General features: G+C 43.3%; 1 protein-coding gene and 1 pseudogene across 1 annotated transcript; both read left to right on the top strand.

Moving 5' to 3' along the window:
- On the top strand, nucleotides 1–19,448 carry LOC103645634 (nuclear pore complex protein NUP58). The gene is made up of 7 exons (XM_020544330.1): nucleotides 1–291; nucleotides 944–1,071; nucleotides 5,520–5,634; nucleotides 6,297–6,746; nucleotides 7,148–7,619; nucleotides 8,004–8,050; nucleotides 19,239–19,448. Exons 1-7 carry the CDS (start codon nucleotides 1–3, stop codon nucleotides 19,446–19,448), a joined length of 1,713 nt encoding a protein of 570 aa, XP_020399919.1.
- On the top strand, nucleotides 1,872–2,033 carry LOC111590800 (uncharacterized; annotated as a pseudogene).
- Nucleotides 19,449–24,939: the final 5,491 nt, after the last annotated feature.

Here is a 24,939-nt window from a genome sequence, read left to right as displayed (position 1 = left end):
ATGCCTGGCCTCGGCTTGGACCTCAACCTTCCCCCCGAGCTGCAGGACGTGTGCAGGCGCCTCAGCTACGGTGGCGCCAACTCCCCCTCGTCCTCGAGGACGCCGCCTCTCCCGCTGATCTACGGGAGCCCCGAGGAATTGATGACACCGATATCTCCGCGGACGACCAGTGCGCTATACCCAGCGCCGGGAGAGACGTCGACGCCGACGGTCCGTGTGCCCATGGATACTGCGCTTGCCCTCCGCCCTCCCGCGCAGCCGCAGTCTCAGCAAGCGCAGGAGGCGGGAACGGCGAGGAGGATGTCGGAGCAGCGGCGTCATAAAGAAGAGCGGGCGTCGTTTGCTGAGTATAGGGCTGGACGAAATACTCGTGGCTCGATAACTCGCTCGACTCGGCTCGTTAGTAGCTCGGCTCGACTCGGCTCGTTTTAATTTTGTAGCGAGCCAAGCTAGCATTCTAGCTCGGTTCTCTAATGAGCCAGCTCGGGTTAGCTCGTGAGCTAGCTCGCGAGCCAAACGAGCTAAGCCACAACACAAGTTTGTCTAGTAATTGGTGTTGTCTCATCTCTCATAGTCTTGTTTTCTCGTTGTTATGATCTGTGATATGGACATGTGTGGATGTGTAATGTGCTTAGATATTTGTATTATTGCATGACTACATGTTTGTAGTGTTAAACACTTAAAATATGATTTTTCAATTATACATATATTTATGTACATAGATCTTTATATTTAGTTGTGTGGCTCGCGAGCCTAACGAGCTGGCTCGAGCTTCCTAACGAGCCGAGCCGAGCCAGCTGTTTAGCTCGTTAGTATAACGAGCCGAGCCGAGCTGGCTCGTTACAATAACAAGCTATAACGAGCCGAGCCATAACGAGCCGAGCTGGCTCGATATCCACCCCTAGCTGAGTATCAGCATCAACGCCTGGTGGCGGGGTTGCAGCAGGCTTTATGGTCGCAACAGCAGTCGCAGCAGCTAATGCTGTACACGGTGGACGGGCGTGCCGCCAGCTACGAGACCAAGTGGGACGAGCTGCACCCGGTCTCCCAGATGCTGCTGCTTCAAATCGAGTATGGCTCCCTCTGCATTCTTGCCTGCTGTTCTACTTCTGCAGCTTGAGACTCGAGAGATTGGTGACAGAGACGTTTCATTATTTGTTTCTATTTGGCGAATAGGGAACGCGCTGTGCTGTTGCGGTCAGAATTGTGGGCTTCTTGGGGGCACATTGTGCGCTCTTGATTTCTTTAGTACGGTGAATGGAGGACACATTGTGATTTTTTAGATCAGAATTGTGGTATCTTAGGCTGCCTTAATGTGATGCTTTCTTTTCTTTAGTAGGATGGTGGATATAGGGCGCATAGTGAGGCCCCTTTCTCTACTGCTTTAAAGCAACAGTTTCAGACATTGTGTGTCGTGTGTCATATCCTATGCAATCACTTATCCTATGCAATCATTTATCCTGGTGCAAGCATGCAATCAAGCGATCTGGTGCATCCGATCTAGATCTAATGATGACTGTTATTTTATATTTAACCCCTTCCACCTAAAACATAGTACCTATTTTACTTTTAACCCCTTCCATATGAAACCGTTGGATCTAGATTGGATGCTCTGGATAGTTTGATTGCACGCTTGCACCAAAATGAGTGATTGCACAAGATATGTCCTCACATATGTGAAGCTCATAAGTTTGTTTGTCTCCCCTGCTTTTTGCCTATTAGGAGGTTGCAGATGGGCTGTGAGAAACACCCAAGCCCAGTATGATAGGAAGCCACATGCAGCGTAACACTCCCATATATTACCACTCCGCTAGCTAAAGTAGGACAAGCGACTGAGCAAGCTAAAAGGGGGACATGCTCATTTTCAACTCATACTTTTCTCGGCCTTTTGGCTAAGGTAAAGTTTAATAGTTGTTCTTATCAGTTAAATATCTGATATGTGGATCATATGTTCACTTTGATATTAATTTTTTATAGATTGTTTTGGGAGGTCCACCGGTTGGCAGGGTTTGACCCACCCCAATCAATACCATCAAATATGATTGTGTGCCGTCGCAACATATGGACATTATACTAGTTGTTTAAGAAACTTATTGTTGAATTTGTTTCTATTGTGAGTTTTGACCTAGGGGTTTCCACCAGGCTATGGTGGTGAATGTCAGCGAACCAACAGCTAAGCCGGTCCGGGTCTACTGCGTTGCCCACATCCAGCGCTCGTTCATCGCGTTCGAATATTGCCTACGTCGTGCAATAGGTATCTGCACATGCACGCATCTCGAGACATGAACCAAACAATTGTCAAGCACATCCTATGGTACATCAAAGGCACCATCGGCTTCGGCGTCCAGCTGCGCACCGCCGCGACGTCTACGATCACTCCCTACTTTGGCGTCGACTGGGCCAGAAGCCTGATACACGTCGTTCTACATTGGGCTTCTGCGTCTTCCTTAGCAACTTCCTCATCTCGTGGTCATCTAAACAACAGAGTACAATATCGAGGTCCAGCGCCGAGGCCGAGTATTGAGCCATCGCCAATGCCATCGCTGAATGTTCCTGGCTTCGCCACCTCCTTGCCAAGCTGCTCTACAAGGTCCCCTCCGTGACGGTCGCATTCCGCGTCTCGATTTACATGGCCCGGAATCCAGTGCACCACCGGCGCACCAAACACATAGAGCTTGACATTCATTTTGTTCGAGAGAATGTCGTCATTGATGAGCTCCATGTCATGCATGTTCTAGCTCGCGGCAACTCGCAGACGTGTTCACCAAAGGACTTCCTTAGGCATTGTTCAATGACTTCAGGGACAACTTCTCTGTCACCACAGCGCTCGTCGAGACTACGTGGGGGTGTCAGTGGACCAACGGCTAAGCCGGTCTGGGTCTCCTACATTGCTCACGTTCTACGTTCGTTCCTCGTGCACTCACCAAGGACCTGAGAGAGAGCGCGTGCCGCGCACATCACCATGTCTGGTCTTCACGCTGCCCACGCTGCGCTCATTCACTCACATGCATGTGGCCATGAGCAAAGGCCATTGTAATCTATAAATGTACAACATATGCGATCAATACAAATCATCCAGTTGATCATCTATATGCTACAGTGAATTTGAAGATCTTGGGATAGATTTCGATTTAATTTTTTTATCGAACATTCACCTTGCGTCTTTCTTTGTGATCTTTGTTAACTATGAGACTTTATAGGATCTTAGCATGTAACACTAGCTACTAGAAGCGGAGAACTAGAGAATATACATTCAAGATTGAAACGAGAGTCACCATAAGTGCAAGTACAGTTTTCGTTGGGTCGGAGAAGCTCCGGCGGTCACTGTAGCGTCGGTGAAGGAGTGACTCGGCCGCCCATGTCGCGTGCGCCCACGCCCAACCATGGTTGCTTGCTACTTGCTAGATCTATATTTTATTTGCTAGTTTTTGATATATCACATAATATATGTTGCATACCTACTGCTAGATAAATGGGCATTTAGGCATACGGCTGGCGACTCATCTCGCCGTGGCACCGTGATAACCATGTTTAATGTTCTTCTAGTAAGTGTAATTTTAAACAGTGCTAAAATAAATGTATAAACACTTATGCAATTATTAAACTTAAGAAAATATAAAAAATAGAAACAAAAACAATATGCTCGGCCAAACTGATCCAACATAGTCGGACTAGCCTATGCCGCGTGCGCCCCTGTGCCCTAGGCCATAACCTTGGCCTAGGCGAGGAAAGCATGCTCCCACCTGGACCAAATAATTTGAACCATTGCCTTTGATCTGTCGGCCAACATCGAATGTGCATGTGTATAAATGGCGAAAAAATTGTTGTGGCCTTGAAACCCTAAATCATTCTATCCATCCCTTGCAGTTCTCTGTTTGCTCTCCTTCCCCAAACACTAGTTCTTCCTCTACCCCCACTGCTCTCTAGTGAGAGAGACATGGTGGAGTGGTTGCGTTGCCCACATGGCCCCTCGATGGTGTGCACACACACTCAAGGGTGAGTGTGCCGCCGTCGAGCACCCTAACAACGGTGCCCTAAAGCCACACGTGGCCTGTGCATGCACGACCGACGGTTGAGTCGCCGCTTCTTCCTTGCCACCGCCGACCTGATGGTCAAGGTAGGCCTAGGTAAGCACTCACCTTTTCTCTTATGTCTTAGGGTAGGTATAATTAGGGCTGGACGAAATACTCGTGGCTCGATAACTCGCTCGACTCGGCTCGTTAGTAGCTCGGCTCGACTCGGCTCGTTTTAATTTTGTAGCGAGCCAAGCTAGCATTCTAGCTCGGTTCTCTAATGAGCCAGCTCGGGTTAGCTCGTGAGCTAGCTCGCGAGCCAAACGAGCTAAGCCACAACACAAGTTTGTCTAGTAATTGGTGTTGTCTCATCTCTCATAGTCTTGTTTTCTCGTTGTTATGATCTGTGATATGGACATGTGTGGATGTGTCATGTGCTTAGATATTTGTATTATTGCATGACTACATGTTTGTAGTGTTAAACACTTAAAATATGATTTTTCAATTATACATATATTTATGTACATAGATCTTTATATTTAGTTGTGTGGCTCGCGAGCCTAACGAGCTGGCTCGAGCTTCCTAACGAGCCGAGCCGAGCCAGCTGTTTAGCTCGTTAGTATAACGAGCCGAGCCGAGCTGGCTCGTTACAATAACGAGCTATAACGAGCCGAGCCATAACGAGCCGAGCTGGCTCGATATCCACCCCTAGGTATAATCGGGGTCACGGTTTTGAAATATGTGGAATTTTGGGGATTGTGTTAAAATCAACTAATCGAAATCTAATTTACCCTTTTTCTAATTGTCGTAGGAGTAGATCTTGACAAGATATGAGTGATTTGGCTCGGGTAGGTCCCAAAACTCGAAGGGTTTGGGTTCTAGGGTTATGGTTTAGATTCGAAAGCCTGGCTTCGATGCCACTATTAGACTCTATATGATCTTAGCCTGACCACCCCCACGGCATTGTATTAAGAAGACCTAACCCCCGCCCCACCCATACACAGCGGCACCGTAGCCCATGTGAGAACAACCACCACGGGGCTGGGTCTTAGACCTATGCTTTAACGCTTTCACGGAGAGTCGAACCCAAGACTTGAGGATTGCTACTCAGACCACCTAACCAACTCATCTAGAGGCCCTTTCGCGTAACCCTAGCCACTAGAAGGGAAGAACTGGGGGGAATATACCTTTGAGATTGGAAGGAGTCGCCATAGGTGCAAGCGTAGTTGCCGCTGCCATGGAAGCTTTGGCGTTCGGTGTAGTGTCGGTGAAGTGGTGGTGGAGGCTTTCCTCTCAGTAACCGCGCTAGTGCAGATTGGATGCGCATAATTGTTGGGATCAGGAGGTATGGAGAATGTTGGTTTGCGTGCCGTTCTCCCCTTGTTTTTATAGCACGGCGTGAATGGGGCCACAACCAATGTGGTTGTTGCGCCCCCGATCATCCGCGAGGAGTCCGACCCAACACTAAGAGCCCTATGACCCCACCTGGTTATTGTGTGATTTCAGGGGCAGAATTAGAGAGCACAGGGATGATAGTGAGCAGTTGGATCAATGCAGACGCTTTGATGACCTATCACTATGCAACATAAGTTTCGAACTCAAAGCTAGTCAGATTACTCAGGTCGGTTTTACCACTTCTTTTAATAGTTCAATCTGCAATGCATGTTTTGTTGTGATGACCTATCACTGTGCAACATGAGTTTCGAACTCAATGCTAGTTAGATTACTCAGGTCGGTTTTACCACTTTTTGTAATAGTTGTTCAATCTGCAATGCATGTTTTGTTGAGTGGTAAATTCAGTACACTCCTACGTTTTGCAGAAACAATATACTCCTATGTTGCAGACTTCATGTATTATCTATGATATTAAAATTGTCATCATATTCATTTGCAATTGCATGTTTGACAATCACCTCAATTATATATTTGCCTTCGTAACTTAGTTTACTACTGGTTTGTTATTTTATAATCTGAATTTCACTGATAGAGTTGTCTTTACCTAATTCCAGAGTTGTCACTGCCAATGCCTAAGTGCTTTCTTCAGCATAGACATTTTTAAGTTTGACTAGGGCACTTAGAACCATATGATGTGAAGTATTTGGTGTAAGTTCTGACTCCTTTTTGGATAGTTCTGTTCCCCTAAAGCTTACTTTTAAATTTTAATGATTCGTCGCTTGAAAATATAGGTTGTTTTGCACAATGTGTTAATCCAGATAGGTACAGTAGCACTTATAATTTTGAGAGACTGTTTTTCATAGCAAGATTTGTTTTCTTCATTAACAGGAGGCTGTATCTATCTCTACCATCATGAATAGAGAGAAGAATTCCATTGAGTGCTTAATGACTGTTATCAGAGAAATTATGCGGAACACAGAATTTGCCATACGTTCTTATGTACAATTGAGGGCAAGGTTTGTCTATCCAAGTGCTGAAAGTGCAAACTCTGGTTTTTCAAATCACTCTGGATCTTCTGGTGCTCAGACTGATTTCCATCAGCTCTTAGCCACGACACCAAGGTTTCGTTGTTATAGTAGTGCTGCCAGGCGGCCTTCTCCTTTTGTGCAACAAACAGTTGCCAGGTTCGAGGATGATTTTGGTTACTGCTGCAAATTGATTCTAGAACTAGAACAACTTCTCCAGATGAAGGATGGCAAGACCTTTGCAGAATCTTTGAAATCTCTTTCAAACGTTGTGTCTAATGTCCATGACTATCTAATCCATGTGGCATCTAAGGTAAGTCTTACACAGAATGCTAGTCATCACAGATACTTCAAAACTTAACGCCACATGCATTTTTCTATCATGCTAACGAAATTCCTAAAACAACTTCTTCAATCACTACAGATTCATAATAAACTTGTCTGCTGGGAATGCTAAGTCTCCGTTGTTTATGTTACTTCCCATTTTGAACCTCCTTTCCTAGAGTTCCTGTCCATCTTTTTAACTTCCTGTTTGCAATTCTGATAAGAATGTGACCTGATATTACTTCGTATCATAACTGCAAAAAGGAAATTAAATCCTTTATGTGCACTGTGTTTTCTCCCCTCTAATATACTGTAAACAGGAAAGGTCCTGTTTGGAAACTGCTTATCTTGGCATATGTTCATTTATGCTGAACATTCCTGTTTGTCCAGGTGGAACATTTTCATCAGTACGTTGAAACAGTAAAAACTCAGTATCTAAATGATCGACGGCGCAGGGGTGATTTGAGCAATCCTTTTCTCGAGGCAAATAACAGAGAAGCAGTTAAACAAGCAACTGACAGAATAATCCATCCGATGTTGCATCTAGCACCTCCATGCCAGCCAACAACGCTGGTGGTGGCGCCAATGATAGGAAGCCAACTACAGCAAACTTCATTCCATACTGTAGCAACTTTCCCATCTTCTTGCCCAACTGTTCCACTGCCATCTGTTTTGCCTCCATCCAGCATACAAACAAGTCCCGCTCCATCAACCAACCCTTTCAATTCATCCGGGCCTGTGTTGCAATCCATGCCATTTGATCCGTTCTCCACACTTGCACTAGGATCCATGCCCGCAGCATCTTTGTTCGGGACTCGTATCCCATCTTCTGCTACTTCACTTGTCCCAGTACCATCAGGAGGTATACGTCACATGCTATATGCAACTGGATAGAATCAGAAACCATTCGTTTACTTGAACTTCAGTACAGACTTCCAACCGGCAGCATAACAAATTTTGTAAATATTGTCATTATTTGAATTCAGACCTGTATGCTGTTTGGCACATATCTGAGTCGCTTACAGTGAAAAATGGTCAAAGGAGGATGCATCGACACTTCATTTTACCTTGCTCCATGCAGTTGTAGTAATCATTGATCATTGTGCCTGATTGCTAGTTTCCATCCTTACAAGATTTAGCTTACTTCCTGCCTGAGTTTCGTGGTTACTTTGGCTATTGTTCTTCAAATAATTAAAATCCCTTATTTGTAAGAATTACCTAATGCCGTGCCTCTGTATCCATATAGGTGGAACAGCAGCTTCCGGCGTCAAATTCAATCGTGTACCTTCTATGGTGAGTTAACTTTGAATTTTGCAGAGTCAGAGCTGTCCTTATTTTGTTGATTGCTCTTCATTTTTTTTTATTAATTTGATGCCAGTTTTTCTGTGCATATCCACAGGGAAGGAGGCCATCCAGAAGAAACCGCTAGCCATGTCCCCGTGTATACCATCCTCTTGTATGCCATTTTAACCCTCGTCTCTTTAGTCTTTACCCTCCCATTTTTTTATCTGCTTCTGGTCAACTTGTCACAATGCTCTGGTCTCTGCGTGTCATTTGGAATGCACGGCCAATTTTTATCTTCCACATGTTGAAAGCTTTTAGCCAAAAAGTTCAGCTCCTTTGATGGTGCAGTGGATTAGAAAAATCCACGCTCTCAGATCATGACCTGTACGCTTATTTAGGAGCATTGGTTTATATTAACTTCTGAATTGGTAAGTTGCGTGGTTGTTGTTCCGTGTTGCTGGCGTGTCACTTGTCATGGAGGAGGGCCCTGACGTGTTTATCGCATGTTGTCTTCGCTATCAGAGTCTTCAGATGTTACTGTTTTTTTTCCTTCTGTTGGAACCTAAACTTGTTCGACGAACGAATGTACGGATCTAATTGTATTTCTTTTTGAATTCCCCCTTGCAGTTCGGAGGTCATGCCTGTCCACTGCAGCGTACTGCGTACCTCTCTCATAGCTCAGCTCGTGGGCGGTCACCACGTGAGACAATCTGTGACCTGTATTGCGGATGGAGAGGCTGCGAGGAAGCATCGGCCCACAAGTCGGCAACTAGCCAGCCACCTGGGGCTGGTCTTTGCTTTGAGGTGTAAAGATGTGTCAGTCATCGTCATCGCCATCGCAACACGTAAAACCTAGTGGATCTGCACTACCTGTTATATGCTTCAGTCGTCTCCCAAGTGGAACCGGAACAGGTTCTTTCCGATGGTGGGATGCTCTGAATTTTGCTCATGCTCTCACGTTTCACGAGTGCCGGGAGCTGTAGTTTTATGAAATTTTGGAGTCCCGTACAGTGTGCATGTCTTTATTTTTTAGGAAATCACAGTTTCATTGATCATGCAGCCCAGCAGACTCACTGTTTACTACTTCAGGTACAATCTTTGGGGAAGGGCCAAACACCGGTTTCAGATGGCATGGCATCAGGGTTCAGGGAAGCACCAAGCTTAGCTAGGCGATGCGCCACACGGTTATATTCTCCCGGGCAACATGTTACATTATACATATGAAAATCAAAATTAAGACAGCAGCATTCTTGCTTGTTTAGGACATGTTTGAATACGCTAGAGCTAATAATTAGTTGCCTAAAAATTACTGGTGGAATTAACTTGCTAACAAACACTACCAGAATCCGAGGCTTTGCCGAGTGTCGGCCTCTTTGCCGAGTGTCTTTTGTCGGGCACTCGGCAAAGAAGGCTTTGCCGAGAGCCGCACTCGGTAAAGTTAGGCTCTCGGCAACGAGCCTCTTTGTCGAGTGCTAGACACTCGGCACAGGACCCTACTCGGCAAAGACACGTCGGCAAAGGCGGCGCTCGGCAAAGGGCCGTCAGCGGCCGTCTTAGAGCTGACGGCCGTCAGTCTTTGCCGAGAGCCGTAGGTTGTGAAAGTCGCCTAGAGGGGGGGTGGATAGGCGAAACCTGAAAATTAAAACTTTATCCCCCAACTAGATCCTTTGATTAGTGGTTAGAACAAGATGAACAATTATCGGAGTATAAAAACTAAGTTCTTGCTAGTAAAGAGTATAGCTTTCAAATAATGTGGAAGTGATAAATCAATACAACTAATAATTCTATGATAACAAAGCAAGAAAGCTTAGATGAAAAAGAGCACTAACTCAAGTTCTTTTCTTGCGGAGTGTTGCTTCTCTTAAATGAGATTTTAACTTGAAGCAACACCAAATGATATGAGCAAAGAATAGTGCAAGAGAACTTAGAGTAAGGGAAAGCAAACAAATCACAAGCAAAAGCACAATGAACACGGGTGATTTGTTTTACCGAGGTTCGGCCCTCGAAGGCCTAGTCCCCGTTGAGGAGTCCACTTAAGGACGGGTCTTTTTCAACCCTTTCCCTCTCTCCCGATCACACAAGGATCGGCGAGCTCTTCTTCCTTTCAAGGATCACTCTCGATCCCACAAGGACCACCACAATCTTTGGTGTCTCTTGCTAGCTTTTACAAGCCTCCAACACTTTGGAGGAAGTTCGAATGGGAGTCAAAAACTCCACGCGCAAATGAACACAAAGATGTAGCACACACTATCTCTCAATGAATCTCACAAGGCGCTAGGGCTAAACTCAATTGAGTAGCTCTCAATTGCTTGCTCTCTCTTTTGTGGCACTTGTGTTGGTTGTAGTGGACTAAATCTTGTGTATGGGATGGATCAATGAATATAGGTGGTTGGGAGGGCTTGAGTATGTCAACTAGATGACTTGGAATGTTGCTTGGACTCCCACCCCTTGAAGTGGCCGGTTGGGGTGGTATTTATAGCCACCAACCAATTTTGTAGCCGTTGGAGAAGTCTGCTGGCGATGGGCGCACCGGACAGTCCGGTGCACACCGGACATGTCCGGTGCCCCAGCCACGTCATCTTATCCGTTGGGGTTGGAGCTGGTCGACGGTTGGAGGCTTTTGTCCTCATGTGGCACCGGACAGTCCGGTGCACACCGGACAGTCCGGTGCCTCTCTGATCCTCTGCTCTGACTTCTGCACTGTTTACTGTCAGAGTCGACCGTTGGCGCGAAGATGACCGTTGCTCCGCTGGCACACCGGACAGTCCGGTGTACACCGGACAGTCCGGTGAATTTTAGCGGAGCAGTCTTCGTGAAATCCCGAGGCTGCCGAGTTCCTGAGGCCGCGTTCCGTTGGAGCACCGGACACTGTCCGGTGTACACCGGACAGTCCGGTGAATTATAGCGCGCCGGCCCAGGACTTTCCCGAAGGTGGCGAGTTTGAGTCTGAGTCCCCTGGTGCACCGGACAGGTACTGTTCACTGTCCGGTGGCACACCGGACAGTCCGGTGCGCCAGACCAGGGGTGCCTTCGGTTGCCCCTTTGCTCCTTTCTCTTGACCCTTGTCTTTTTCTTTTTATTGGTTTTATGTTGAATCTTTGACACCTGTAGAATATATGATCTAGAGCAAACTAATTAGTCCAATTGTTTGTGTTGGACATTCAATCACCAAAATCATTTAGGAAAAGGTTTAAAGCCTATTTCCCTTTCAATCTCCCCCTTTTTGGTGATTGATGCCAACACAAACCAAAGCAAAAATATAAGAGCATAATTGAACTAGTTTGCCTACGGTAAGTGCAAAGATTGCTTGGAATTTAAACCAATATTGATTTCATAAGATATGCATGAATGGTTCTTTTCTTATGTAACATTTTGGACCACGTTTGCACCACATGTTTTGTTTTTGCAAATTCTTTTTGTAAATCCATTTCAAAGATCTTTTGCAAATAGTCAAAGGTAAATGAATAAGAGTTTGTAAAGCATTTTCAAGATTTGAAATTTTCTCCCCCTATTTCAAATGCTTTTCCTTTGACTTAACAAAACTCCCCCTAAAAGAGATCCACTTCTTAGTGTTCAAGAGGGTTTTGATATACCATTTTTGAAATACTACTTTCTCCCTCTTTTGAACACAATAGGATACCAAATGATAAATACTTTTTGGAAAGCACTAAGTTTTTGAATTTGGTGGTGGTGGTGCGGTCCTTTTGCTTTGGGCTCATTTCTCCCCCTTTTTGGCATGAATCGCCAAAAACGGAATCATTAGAGCCCTTGAAGTGCTATCTTCCACTTTGGTCATAAATAAATGAGTTAAGATTATACCAAAGGCGAAGTCCGGTCTTTTAGCTTAGGGCTCTTACTCTCTTCCAGAGACGAAGTCCTTTTCTTTGATGCTCATTTCTCCCTCAAAGAATAGAGAGTTGCTTGGAGTGATGGCGAAGTATGATATACGGAGTGGAAGCCTTTGTTTTCGCCGAAGACTCCATTTCCCTTTCAATCTACGACTTAGCATAGTAATATACTTGGAAACATATTAGTCGTAGTCATGGTACGGGAATAATAGGATATATGCATTTGTACCAAAATGAAAGAGATATGATCAAGAGATATGTCAATTAAGCATGATCATAGTTCTATATAATATAGATTTCTCCCCCTAAATATGTGCCTTGAGAGGAATACATATTTTGGCCTTAAATGCCAAGTGCACATAATTAGGTTAATGAGAACAAGTCTATATCATAGAGAAAGTGAAGTGCATTGTGTCATAGTATATGAGTGATGCTCAAGACAGTTTATGCACTTATGAAAGCATGTTGCAGATATTTTAAGCATTTTCCTTTAAGGATTTCAAAGAGACTTAAGGACCATCCACCTTTGGAACAAAGGTAGCTTATCCTCGTTACAAGGTTAAGCTTTAAGCTCTTTGACAATAGAATCACTTCATCTAGTTTTAGCAAAGATGCAATAATGCATGAGTGAAATTTTAAGAGGTTAAACTAGGTATGAAGCAGGGATAAATGCAAAGGACATGCTTTCTCTTCCTTATAAATAAGATATGTAAAGAGAGTATAGAAAAAGGAAGATTTAGGTACAAGTTTGAATGAAAGGAAGTGGTTTTACCCTTTTGTACCTTCACATAGAGACGCTCTCTTCATTGTGCTTTGTCCTTAGTCTTAGTTGCTCAAGACCTATACTCAATGAATATATGGAAATACTTTGCACAAGAGAGAGTTCTACAACTAGTGATCTTTTTCAAGTTATTGTTAGCATATATCAAATGGATCACAAGTTGCATAAATGAATCATGAATTCTCCTTTTTTCCTTAGTGCATATCAAGATAGATGTCAATCAAATTGAAATTACATGAGGCACTAAGAAACATAAGTGATAATCAAAGTTGTTCAATGATCAACCAATATGCGATCAAGAAAACAACAAAGACATTAAATTTTCAATCAAGCTTAAAAATAGGAGAATCCAATAAGCATGCTACTTTAGAAATGAAAGCAACAATCCTTGATAAAAGCGACATTACTTGAACAAGTTGGATTGATGTGTAGTAGCATACTATATGAGAAACATTATTCTCATGCAAGAGACTATATGAAATTATTAAGATAAAGCAATAGTCTCAACATAATCAACATATAATAATGGACTCCCCCTAAAGATATGCATCAAGTAATTGAGAGAATTGATTTCAATGCATTCAATTTTAAGAACATAAAAGGAGAATCATTATACATCTTGATCAAGGCTCATAAATTTTGCAATAAACAACTTAAGCCGGGAAACTCCATAATGAAAAAGGACTTAGAATGCTTACAACCACACCATTGATTGTTGTGAAACCTTTATTGTTCAAGTAGGTGTTGTTGTTCTTGATGTTCTTTCTTTTTCATTTGAGTGTCCTCCCTTTGTATTCGTCTCTTTTTCCTTCCAAACTTATTGAAAATACTCAAGAGACATGTTAATAGCGCAAGGGAGTATATGGTGAAGGATGATTACTTTAGATAATTAGCATACAAAATTCATCATCCACAAGTCACACAGACATGAAGTAAAATCCTTAACATTAGTGCATTTTATTTGAGAAAAATGAGTGAGCACCTTTTAAGCATTTTAATAATCATTGGAGATTTTACTTTATCATATTGAAGTTAGTTAATCATCACTTGGGAGCAAATCAATATGATAACATATATATAAATATCGCAAAGGCATTAAATAGATTCTAATGGACATGAACATTAAGAAAATGATATTTGAATGCACACTTAGTTAATTTCGGTCCAATAGCGAATCTATTCCTCACAAGGGTAGAATATGATAATTTAGATTAAATACCCATTGAGATGGGAACTAAACTTAATTAAGAAGATGAGTTCTCATACCTTTGCTTTTACCTTTCTTCTTTTGGGTGAAGATCAACCCATGAGGCTTGTGTACTTTCCCTTCTATGCATATTTATAAGTAAGCTCAAGAGATACGTTAGCAACACAAGCACTAGTTTCCATTTAGTAATTATTTTGATAGGGAATGAAAAGGTGAATTACTAAAGCATGGAAACTTTATAATATGAACTAGATCATTCCAAGAAGTATGCCTCGTTTTAAACTCATAAAACAAGCATGGTTAAATTCTTGAAACTTAAGGGAATAAATCTAATTTATTACATGGAGAGCGATAAATGTAGAAGAATCATAATGGATTACGCATTTCCATAGAGAAATTTATCTCTACAAGTGAGACTACTTAAATTACTTAGATAAAAAACATTAGTCTCACTTTTCTAGCTATAGAGAGAATTTTCCTTTTATAAGTGTCCTAAGTATTTGAATTCCTTACATGACACCTTATTCCTTTAAGAACATGAAGTATCTCTCTATATCTAGAACATGGCAATAATAGAATAATTAATGTAGAAACATGCCATGAGAACTTGCAATAATTTAAAGCATGTAGATTGTCATAATATAGAATTTGATAAATACACAATCTACCATATGAGAGGAATTTCCTCAAAGAATGATGGCATAATTTTAAAACATCCTTAAGTGCTTTCTATTTCTATGTGACTACACAAGACACATGACGAATTAAGATAATTGCACTTAAGAATATAAATGTTACCATCCCTTGACTCTCCTCCATGTTGTAGGCTTTGATATTCCGCACATGATGATTCTTTATTTCCTACAACATTAATATCTTGCCGAGATGATATGAGTTTTGAATACAATAAACTGAAGTAACCTTGGGTCAATCTTGAATATGTAGATCATTTGAAGATTGATAGCTTGAGTTGATAAGAATTGAATTAACTCCCTCAAGCACCCCAAAGGTTCATACCATCTCCTTCTCCTACAAATCTTGTCAAGCACATTTTGGTACCCATTGCTTGATGGGTCCGTTAAGGTTAGTAAACAAAGATCTAGGAACCCAAGTGTCCTTTGTGCTAGCGCTTGGTAAACTTGTTACCTTTCTAGCACAGGTTGCAATCTTGGGTTGCTTAGTTATATATGAATCAAATGACAAGTTAGTAGTGAGATTTTTACCAATGGGACAATCTTTGCATTGATGTCCCTTCTTTCGGCATGTGTAGCATAGGCGTTTTCCAAATTTTGAAGATTTCTTCTTTCCTTGTTTATTGCTTGCTGCATGGTTAGTAAAAATTTTCTTTTCTAACCCTATGCCTCTTTGTTTTAAATGGGGACAAGATCTAAGTAAGTGTCCCTTCTTGGAGCATTTAAAACAAAGTCTATCATCCTTGTTAATAATCAAGCCATTAAAATAGGGACATGATCTAATCAAGTGCCCCACTTCAAAGCATTCACTACACCTCTTAATGTGAAGTGTGGTTTGATCATTACCTTGGATGTTACCTTTTGTGGAGGCGTGGTTGAGGCTTTTGGAGGAGGTGTTGAATTTCATTTTTTGTTTCTTCCTCTTGGCAATCCTCAAATCCTTGACGTTTTCTTCAAGGGATGTAGTGCATGCCACGGTTGTTCCCGTCTCAAGCTTCTTCACCATGTGATTACGATTATCTTGAGAAGGTTGAGCAATGCACTTCCCTTTTAGTTGTGTCAAGCTCATTTTTAGCCTCTCATTTTCTTCCTTGAGCTTTTGATATGTATCATCATTTGTTCCTGCAAGTTCTAGCTCAAAAGAAGATTTGCTTGTCGACGAACAACAAGCATTAGCACATGGTAATATAGTATCAATTTGAATACATGTGCATGAGTGAGGTTGTTGGGATTTTAAATTTTCTATCACAACCTCATGAGCAATGTTTAATATGATATGATCATCTATAAGATTTTCATGAGAACATAGAAGCATATCATATTTATCTTGAAAAGCTAGATTTTCAACTTTTAGCTTTTCTACTTGGTCCTTGAGCAAGGTATTCCTATTTACTAATTGAGCGATACAATGTGAAGCGTTATCTTGCTCAATTGAAATAGTTTCATACCTTTGGACCAAATCAACATGAGAGCACTTTAGCTCCTCATGTTCTTTAGTCAACTCGTCAAAGTGTTGCATCTTTATGGAGAGAATATCTTCTAGCCTTTGACGAGCTTCGCTTTGCTCTCTCGCTCTTTCTAGAAGTTTGAGCATGACCGCCTTATCTTCTTGGCTTAGGCGAGCGTAGAGATGCACAAGGCTTCTTTCTTCCTCCTCATCCTCATTTGTGCTTCCGCTATCATTTTCATTAGCCACACAACACATGTGGGAATCGAAATGGGAAGACAAACCTTTTGGAGAGGTGGATTCATCGTTTGGTCTCCATCGTTCATTCTCTTCTTCTTCCTTGCAAGGGTTAGTATCACAAATACCAAAGGAAGTAGAGACACAAAATGAACTATCATGTTTGGACTCATCAAATTTGCTTCTAATTCTAGTCCAAATATCATGCGCATCATGGACGGATTCGTCATAGTTTGATATGAAGGCATGATAATCTTCTTTGCTAAGAGAATTAGTTAAGATGTCAAAAGCTAGATAGTTTAAGCGATAACATCTTTGATCCTCCTCGGAATTAATTTTTCCATTGAAATTAGAGGGAAAAATACTCTTGTCTATAATTTGTTCTAATCGAGGATCTATGGTTCTAAAAGCATTTATCACACTAGATGACCATGAATCATAGTTAGAACAATCATCAAATAAAATCTCAAGAGTTACCTCCTTCCGAGTTGGGTTCTCCTGGGTCTTCTTGTTCTTTTGGGATCTTCTACGAGCCATCACTTCGAGTTGTTAGACTCAAGATGAAGTGCCTAGCTCTGATACCAATTGAAAGTCGCCTAGAGGGGGGGTGGATAGGCGAAACCTGAAAATTAAAACTTTATCCCCCAACTAGATCCTTTGATTAGTGGTTAGAACAAGATGAACAATTATCGGAGTATAAAAACTAAGTTCTTGCTAGTAAAGAGTATAGCTTTCAAATAATGCGGAAGTGATAAATCAATACAACTAATAATTCTATGATAACAAAGCAAGAAAGCTTAGATGAAAAAGAGCACTAACTCAAGTTCTTTTCTTGCGGAGTGTTGCTTCTCTTAAATGAGATTTTAACTTGAAGCAACACCAAATGATATGAGCAAAGAATAGTGCAAGAGAACTTAGAGTAAGGGAAAGCAAACAAATCACAAGCAAAAGCACAATGAACACGGGTGATTTGTTTTACCGAGGTTCGGCCCTCGAAGGCCTAGTCCCCGTTGAGGAGTCCACTTAAGGACGGGTCTTTTTCAACCCTTTCCCTCTCTCCCGATCACACAAGGATCGGCGAGCTCTTCTTCCTTTCAAGGATCACTCTCGATCCCACAAGGACCACCACAATCTTTGGTGTCTCTTGCTAGCTTTTACAAGCCTCCAACACTTTGGAGGAAGTTCGAATGGGAGTCAAAAACTCCACGCGCAAATGAACACAAAGATGTAGCACACACTATCTCTCAATGAATCTCACAAGGCGCTAGGGCTAAACTCAATTGAGTAGCTCTCAATTGCTTGCTCTCTCTTTTGTGGCACTTGTGTTGGTTGTAGTGGACTAAATCTTGTGTATGGGATGGATCAATGAATATAGGTGGTTGGGAGGGCTTGAGTATGTCAACTAGATGACTTGGAATGTTGCTTGGACTCCCACCCCTTGAAGTGGCCGGTTGGGGTGGTATTTATAGCCACCAACCAATTTTGTAGCCGTTGGAGAAGTCTGCTGGCGATGGGCGCACCGGACAGTCCGGTGCACACCGGACATGTCCGGTGCCCCAGCCACGTCATCTTATCCGTTGGGGTTGGAGCTGGTCGACGGTTGGAGGCTTTTGTCCTCATGTGGCACCGGACAGTCCGGTGCACACCGGACAGTCCGGTGCCTCTCTGATCCTCTGCTCTGACTTCTGCACTGTTTACTGTCAGAGTCGACCGTTGGCGCGAAGATGACCGTTGCTCCGCTGGCACACCGGACAGTCCGGTGTACACCGGACAGTCCGGTGAATTTTAGCGGAGCAGTCTTCGTGAAATCCCGAGGCTGCCGAGTTCCTGAGGCCGCGTTCCGTTGGAGCACCGGACACTGTCCGGTGTACACCGGACAGTCCGGTGAATTATAGCGCGCCGGCCCAGGACTTTCCCGAAGGTGGCGAGTTTGAGTCTGAGTCCCCTGGTGCACCGGACAGGTACTGTTCACTGTCTGGTGGCACACCGGACAGTCCGGTGCGCCAGACCAGGGGTGCCTTCGGTTGCCCCTTTGCTCCTTTCTCTTGACCCTTGTCTTTTTCTTTTTATTGGTTTTATGTTGAATCTTTGACACCTGTAGAATATATGATCTAGAGCAAACTAATTAGTCCAATTGTTTGTGTTGGACATTCAATCACCAAAATCATTTAGGAAAAGGTTTAAAGCCTATTTCCCTTTCAGGTTGGCACTCGGCAAAGAGTCTTCTTTGCCGAGTGCCAACTTGTAGGCACTCGGCAAAGGACTCTTTGCCGAGTGTCTTCTCTAGACACTCGGCAAAGTATATTTTTGTTTTTTTATTTTGTCTACCAAACTTTTTGTGGTATGTTCCTACACTATGTATACCTACATGTATCATTTGTGGACAATTATAACTGTGTTTGCATTATCTAGTAGATTTAGTTTGTTTATTTGAATTTCTTCGGAAAATTCATATTTGAACTGTAGGTCACTCGAAACTTAGAAAACCGTGCATGCAAAAATGATATTCATGTTACTTACCATAAGTTACGACCAATTCTAGGATCGTACCGAAAACTTCGAGCAACATGCTCACTAAACATGGTCGTGAACTTACCATCCACATGTTTAAAAATTGTATAAAACACAAACAAAGTCAGAAAATCATGAAACTTGTTCATGTGTCATGATATCATATGTACAGACTATGATAAAAATTTTAGAATGGTTGGAGAATTTTGTGAGACACAATGTGTAAAAACCTAAGAGATCTACAATGTGTAAAAAAATACAAATGTACTTTGCCGAGTGCCTACTGGCCGACACTCGGCAAAGGAGCCTTTGCCGAGTGTCGCCGATCTGACACTCGGCAAAGCTTATTTTAAAAATAAAAAAAATCTTTACCGAGTGCCAGATCGCGGGCACTTGGCAAAGAAGTAAAATATACTTCGCGCCCGGCTTCTTTCTTCTTCTTTCTCTCCTCTCACTCTCTCTGTCTAACCGCAGTGCGCCGCCTCGCCGCGCCCTGCGCCGCCGCCGACGTGTCGAGCTCGCCTGCGCCCGCCCGCGCAAGCCGCGCCCGCCCGCGCCCGCCGAGGCCGCCCGCCGCGCGCCGCCAGCTCGCCGTGCCACCGCGAGCGCCGCTCGCCGCGCCGCCCCACCGTCGTCCTGCCGTACGCCACCGTCTCCCCCGCCCGCCACCGTCTTAAGGTATAATTTTATTAAATTATGTATTAATTTTTATATTAATGTATTTATGTTTTATAGATTAATGTATTGATGTTTCATATATTATGTATTTCATAAACACATGTTTATATTAATGTGTTATATTATGTATTTCATAAACACATGTTTATATTATGTTGTATCCTATCCACCACGCCGTCACCGACCCTCACACAACACACTCCCACAACACACTATCACATCCTATCCATCACGCCGTCACCGACCCTCACCACGCCACTCGCACAACACACTCCCCATCCTATCCACCACCGCACCGACCCTCACCACGCCAACGTCTACAATTCCTCGTCGTCGTGCCGTTGAATTGAATATATATATATATATATATATATATATATATATATATGATTGCCGGCCATCGTGCCGTTGAATTATTAGTGGAAGACAGCCATCGTGCTGATACTTTTATTTGCAGGATTTCGAAACCTCCCCGTGCAGGGGAGGTGCTGCCGAAATTTTCTGTTGCTAGGCTTCTGTTAGAGGATGGTGAACCGTGAATGGATATACACGGGCCGTAGAGGAAGGAACGATGTCACCACTGAATGGATTAGAAAGACCGATGATTTCGTGGAACGGGCATATGACGAAGCTGCTAAAGGAGCGAGTCTAGTCCCATGCCCGTGCAGCAAATGTGCCAACTGATAGTCGCCTAGAGGGGGGGTGAATAGGGCGAAACTGAAATTTACAAATATAAACACAACTACAAGCCGGATTAGCGTTAGAAATATAAACGAGTCCACGAGAGAGGGTGAAAAACAAATCGCAACCAAATGGAGAGTGTGACACGGGATTTGTTTTACCGAGGTTCGGTTCTCGCAAACCTACTCCCCGTTGAGGAGGCCACAAAGGCCGGGTCTCTTTCAACCCTTCCCTCTCTCAAACGATCCACGGATCGAGTGAGCTTTCTCTTCTTAATCACTTGGAACACAAAGTTCCCACAAGGACCACCACAAGTTTGGTGTCTCTTGCCTCAATTACAAGTGAGTTTGATCGCAATGAAAGAAAGCCAAAGAAGAAAGCAATCCAAGCGCAAGAGCTCGAAAGAACACAAGCAAATCTCTCTCTCTAGTCACTAGAGCGTTGTGTGGAATTTTGAGAGGATTTGATCTCTTTGGTGTGTCTAGAATTGAATGCTAGAGCTCTTGTAAGTAGTTGGGAAGTGGAAAACTTGGATGCAATGAATGGTGGGGTGGTTGGGGTATTTATAGCCCCAACCACCAAACTTGACCGTTGGTGGAGGCTGTCTGTTCGATGGCGCACCGGACAGTCCGGTGCACACCGGACATGTCCGGTGCCTCAGCCACGTCACCAGTGCCGTTGGAATCTGACCGTTGGAGTTCTGACTTCTGGGCCCGCCTCGATGTCCGGTGGCGCACCGGACATGAACTGTTCAGTGTCCGGTGTGCCGGTATGGGCGCGCCTGCCTTCTGCGCGCACTGCGCGCGCATTTAATGCGTTGCAGGTATCCGTTGGCGCGAAGTAGCCGTTGCTCCGAGGATGCACCGGACAGTCCGGTGCACACCGGACATGTCCGGTGAATTATAGCGGAGCAGCCTTCGTGAAATCCTGAGGCTGGCGAGTTCCGGAGCAGCGTCTTCGTTGGAGCACCGGACACTGTCCGGTGTACACCGGACAGTCCGGTGAATTATAGCGCGCCGGTTCTGGATTTTCCCGAAGGTGACGAGTTGGAGTGGGAGTCCTCTGGTGCACCAGACCAGAGGAGCCTTCGGTTGCTCCTTTGCTCTTTTGTTGAACTCAATACTTGGTCTTTTTATTGGCTAAGTGTGAACCTTTTGCACTTGTATAACTTATACACTAGAATAAACTAGTTAGTCCAAAGATTTGTGTTGGGCAATTCAACCACCAAAATTATATAGGAACTAGGTGTAAGCCTAATTCCCTTTCAATCTCCCCCTTTTTGGTGATTGATGCCAACACAAACCAAAGCAAATATAGAAGTGCATAATTGAACTAGTTTGCATAATATAAGTGCAAAGGTTGCTTGGAATTGAGCCAATATAAATATTTACAAGATATGCATGGATTGTTTCTTCATTTTTAACATTTTGGACCACGCTTGCACCACATGTTTTGTTTTTGCAAGATCTTTTGTAAAAAAATTTTCAAAGTTCTTTTGCAAATAGTCAAAGGTAAATGAATAAGAGTTTGCAAAGCATTTTCAAGTTTTGAAATTTTCTCCCCCTGTTTCAAATGCTTTTCCTTTGACCAAACAAAACTCCCCCTAAATGAAATCATCCTCTTAGTGTTCAAGAGGGTTTTGATGAATCAATTTTGAAATACTACTTTCTCCCCTTTTTGAACATATTAAGATACCAAATTGACAATTGAAAATTATATTTTAAAATTAGGTGATGGTGCGGTCCTTTTGCTTTGGGCTAATACTTTCTCCCCCTTTGGCATGAATCGCCAAAAACGGAGTCATTAGAGCCCTTTAAATTACTTTCTCCTCCTTTGGTCATAAATAAAAGAGTGAAGATTAAACCAAAGTAGGAGTCCTTTTGCTTTGCTCTCTCCCCCAAAGATAGAGAGCGGTTCGGAGTGACGACGAAGGATGAGTTACGGAGTGGAAGCCTTTGTCTTCGTCGAAGACTCCAATTCCCTTTCAATACACCTATGACTTGGTTTGAAATAGACTTGACAATACATTAGTCATAGCATATAAGAGACATGATCAAAGGTATATTTATGAGCTATGTGTGCAAGTTAGCAAAGGAAATTTCTAGAATCAAGAATATTGAGCTCATGCCTAAGTTTGGTAAAAGTTTGTTCATCAAGTGGCTTGGTAAAGATATCGGCTAATTGATCTTTAGTATTAATGTATGCAATCTCGATATCCCCCTTTTGTTGGTGATCCCTAAGAAAATGATACCTAATGGCTATGTGCTTAGTGCGGCTATGCTCGACGGGATTGTCGGCCATTTTAATTGCACTCTCATTATCACATAGCAAAGGGACTTTGGTTAATTTGTAACCGTAGTCCCGCAGGGTTTGCCTCATCCAAAGCAATTGCGCGCAACAATGACCTGCGGCAATGTACTCGGCTTCGGCGGTTGAAAGAGCGACCGAATTTTGCTTCTTTGAAGCCCAAGACACCAAGGATCTTCCCAAGAACTGGCAAGTCCCCGATGTGCTCTTTCTATTAATCTTACACCCCGCCCAATCGGCATCCGAATAACCAATTAAATCAAAAGTGGATCCCCGAGGGTACCAAAGCCCAAACTTAGGAGTATAAGCCAAATATCTCAAGATTCGTTTTACGGCCGTAAGGTGGGATTCCTTAGGGTCGGATTGGAACCTTGCACACATGCAAACGGAAAGCATAATATCCGGTCGAGATGCGCATAAATAGAGTAAAGAACCTATCATCGACCGGTATACCTTTTGATCCACGGACTTACCTCCCGTGTCGAGGTCGAGATGCCCATTAGTTCCCATGGGTGTCTTGATGGGCTTGGCGTCCTTCATTCCAAACTTGTTTAGAATGTCTTGAGTATACTTTGTTTGGCTAATGAAGGAGCCCTCTTGGAGTTGCTTCACTTGAAATCCTAAGAAGTACTTCAACTCCCCCATCATAGACATCTCGAACTTTTGTGTCATGATCCTACTAAACTCTTCACATGTAGATTCGTTAGTAGACCCAAATATAATATCATCAACATAAATTTGGCATACAAACAAATCATTCTCAAGTGTTTTGGTAAATAGCGTAGGATCGGCCTTTCCGACTTTGAAGCCATTAGCAATAAGGAAATCTCTAAGGCATTCATACCATGCTCTTGGGGCTTGCTTGAGCCCATAAAGCGCCTTAGAGAGCTTATAGACATGGTTAGGGTACTCACTATCTTCAAAGCCGGGAGGTTGCTCAACATAGACCTCTTCCTTGATTGGTCCATTGAGGAAGGCACTTTTCACGTCCATTTGATAAAGCTTAAAGCCATGGTAAGTAGCATAGGCCAATAATATGCGAATTGACTCAAGCCTAGCTACGGGTGCATAGGTTTCACCGAAATCCAAACCTTCGACTTGGGAGTATCCCTTGGCCACAAGTCGTGCTTTGTTCCTTGTCACCACACCATGCTCATCTTGCTTGTTGCAGAAAACCCATTTGGTTCCTACAACATTTTGATTAGGACGTGGAACTAAATGCCATACCTCATTTCTAGTGAAGTTGTTGAGCTCCTCTTGCATCGCCACCACCCAATCCGAATCTTGTAGTGCTTCCTCTACCCTGTGTGGCTCAATAGAGGAAACAAACGAGTAATGTTCACAAAAATGTGCAACACGAGATCTAGTAGTTACCCCCTTATGAATGTCGCCGAGGATGGTGTCGACGGGGTGATCTCGTTGTATTGCTTGGTGGACTCTTGGGTGTGGCGGCCTTGGTTCTTGCTCATCCTCCTTTTCTTGATCATTTGCATCTCCCCCTTGATCATTGCCATCATCTTGAGGTGGCTCATTTGCTTGATCTTCTACTTCATCAACTTGAGCTTCAACCTCATTTTGAGTCGATGGAGATGCTTGCGTGGAGGAGGATGGTTGATCTTGTGCTTTTGGAGGCTCTTCAGATTCCTTAGGACACACATCCCCAATGGACATGTTCCTTAGCGCTATGCACGGAGCCTCTTCATCACCTATCTCATCAAGATCAACTTGCTCTTCTTGAGAGCCGTTAGTTTCATCAAACACAACGTCACATGAGACTTCAACTAGTCCAGTGGACTTGTTAAAGACCCTATATGCCCTTGTGTTTGAGTCATAACCAAGTAAAAAGCCTTCTACAGTCTTAGGAGCAAATTTAGATTTTCTACCTCTTTTAACAAGAATAAAGCATTTGCTACCAAAGACTCTAAAATATGAAATGTTGGGCTTTTTACCGGTTAGGAGTTCATAGGATGTCTTCTTGAGGATTCGGTGTAGATATAACCGGTTGATGGCGTAGCAGGCGGTGTTGACCGCCTCGGCCCAAAACCGATCCGAAGTCTTGTACTCATCAAGCATGGTCCTTGCCATGTCCAATAGAGTTCGATTCTTCCTCTCCACTACACCATTTTGTTGAGGTGTGTAGGGAGAAGAGAACTCATGCTTGATGCCCTCCTCCTTAAGGAAACCTTCGATTTGAGAGTTCTTGAACTCCGTCCCGTTGTCGCTTCTTATTTTCTTGATCCTTAAGCCAAACTCATTTTGAGCCCGTCTCAAGAATCCCTTTAAGGTCTCTTGGGTTTGAGATTTTTCCTGTAAAAAGAATACCCAAGTGAAGCGAGAATAATCATCCACAATAACTAGACAGTACTTACTCCCGCCGATGCTTATGTAAGCAATGGGGCCGAATAGATCCATGTGTAGGAGCTCCAGTGGCCTGTCGGTCGTCATGATGTTTTTGTGTGGATGATGGGCTCCAACTTGCTTCCCTGCCTGGCATGCGCTACAAATCCTG

This window comes from Zea mays, chromosome 1 (assembly GCF_902167145.1).
Source record: "Zea mays cultivar B73 chromosome 1, Zm-B73-REFERENCE-NAM-5.0, whole genome shotgun sequence".
Taxonomy (NCBI): Eukaryota; Viridiplantae; Streptophyta; class Magnoliopsida; order Poales; family Poaceae; genus Zea; species Zea mays.
The sequence above is the reverse complement of the archived record's forward strand: the minus strand, read 5'-3'. Positions and strand labels throughout refer to the sequence as shown.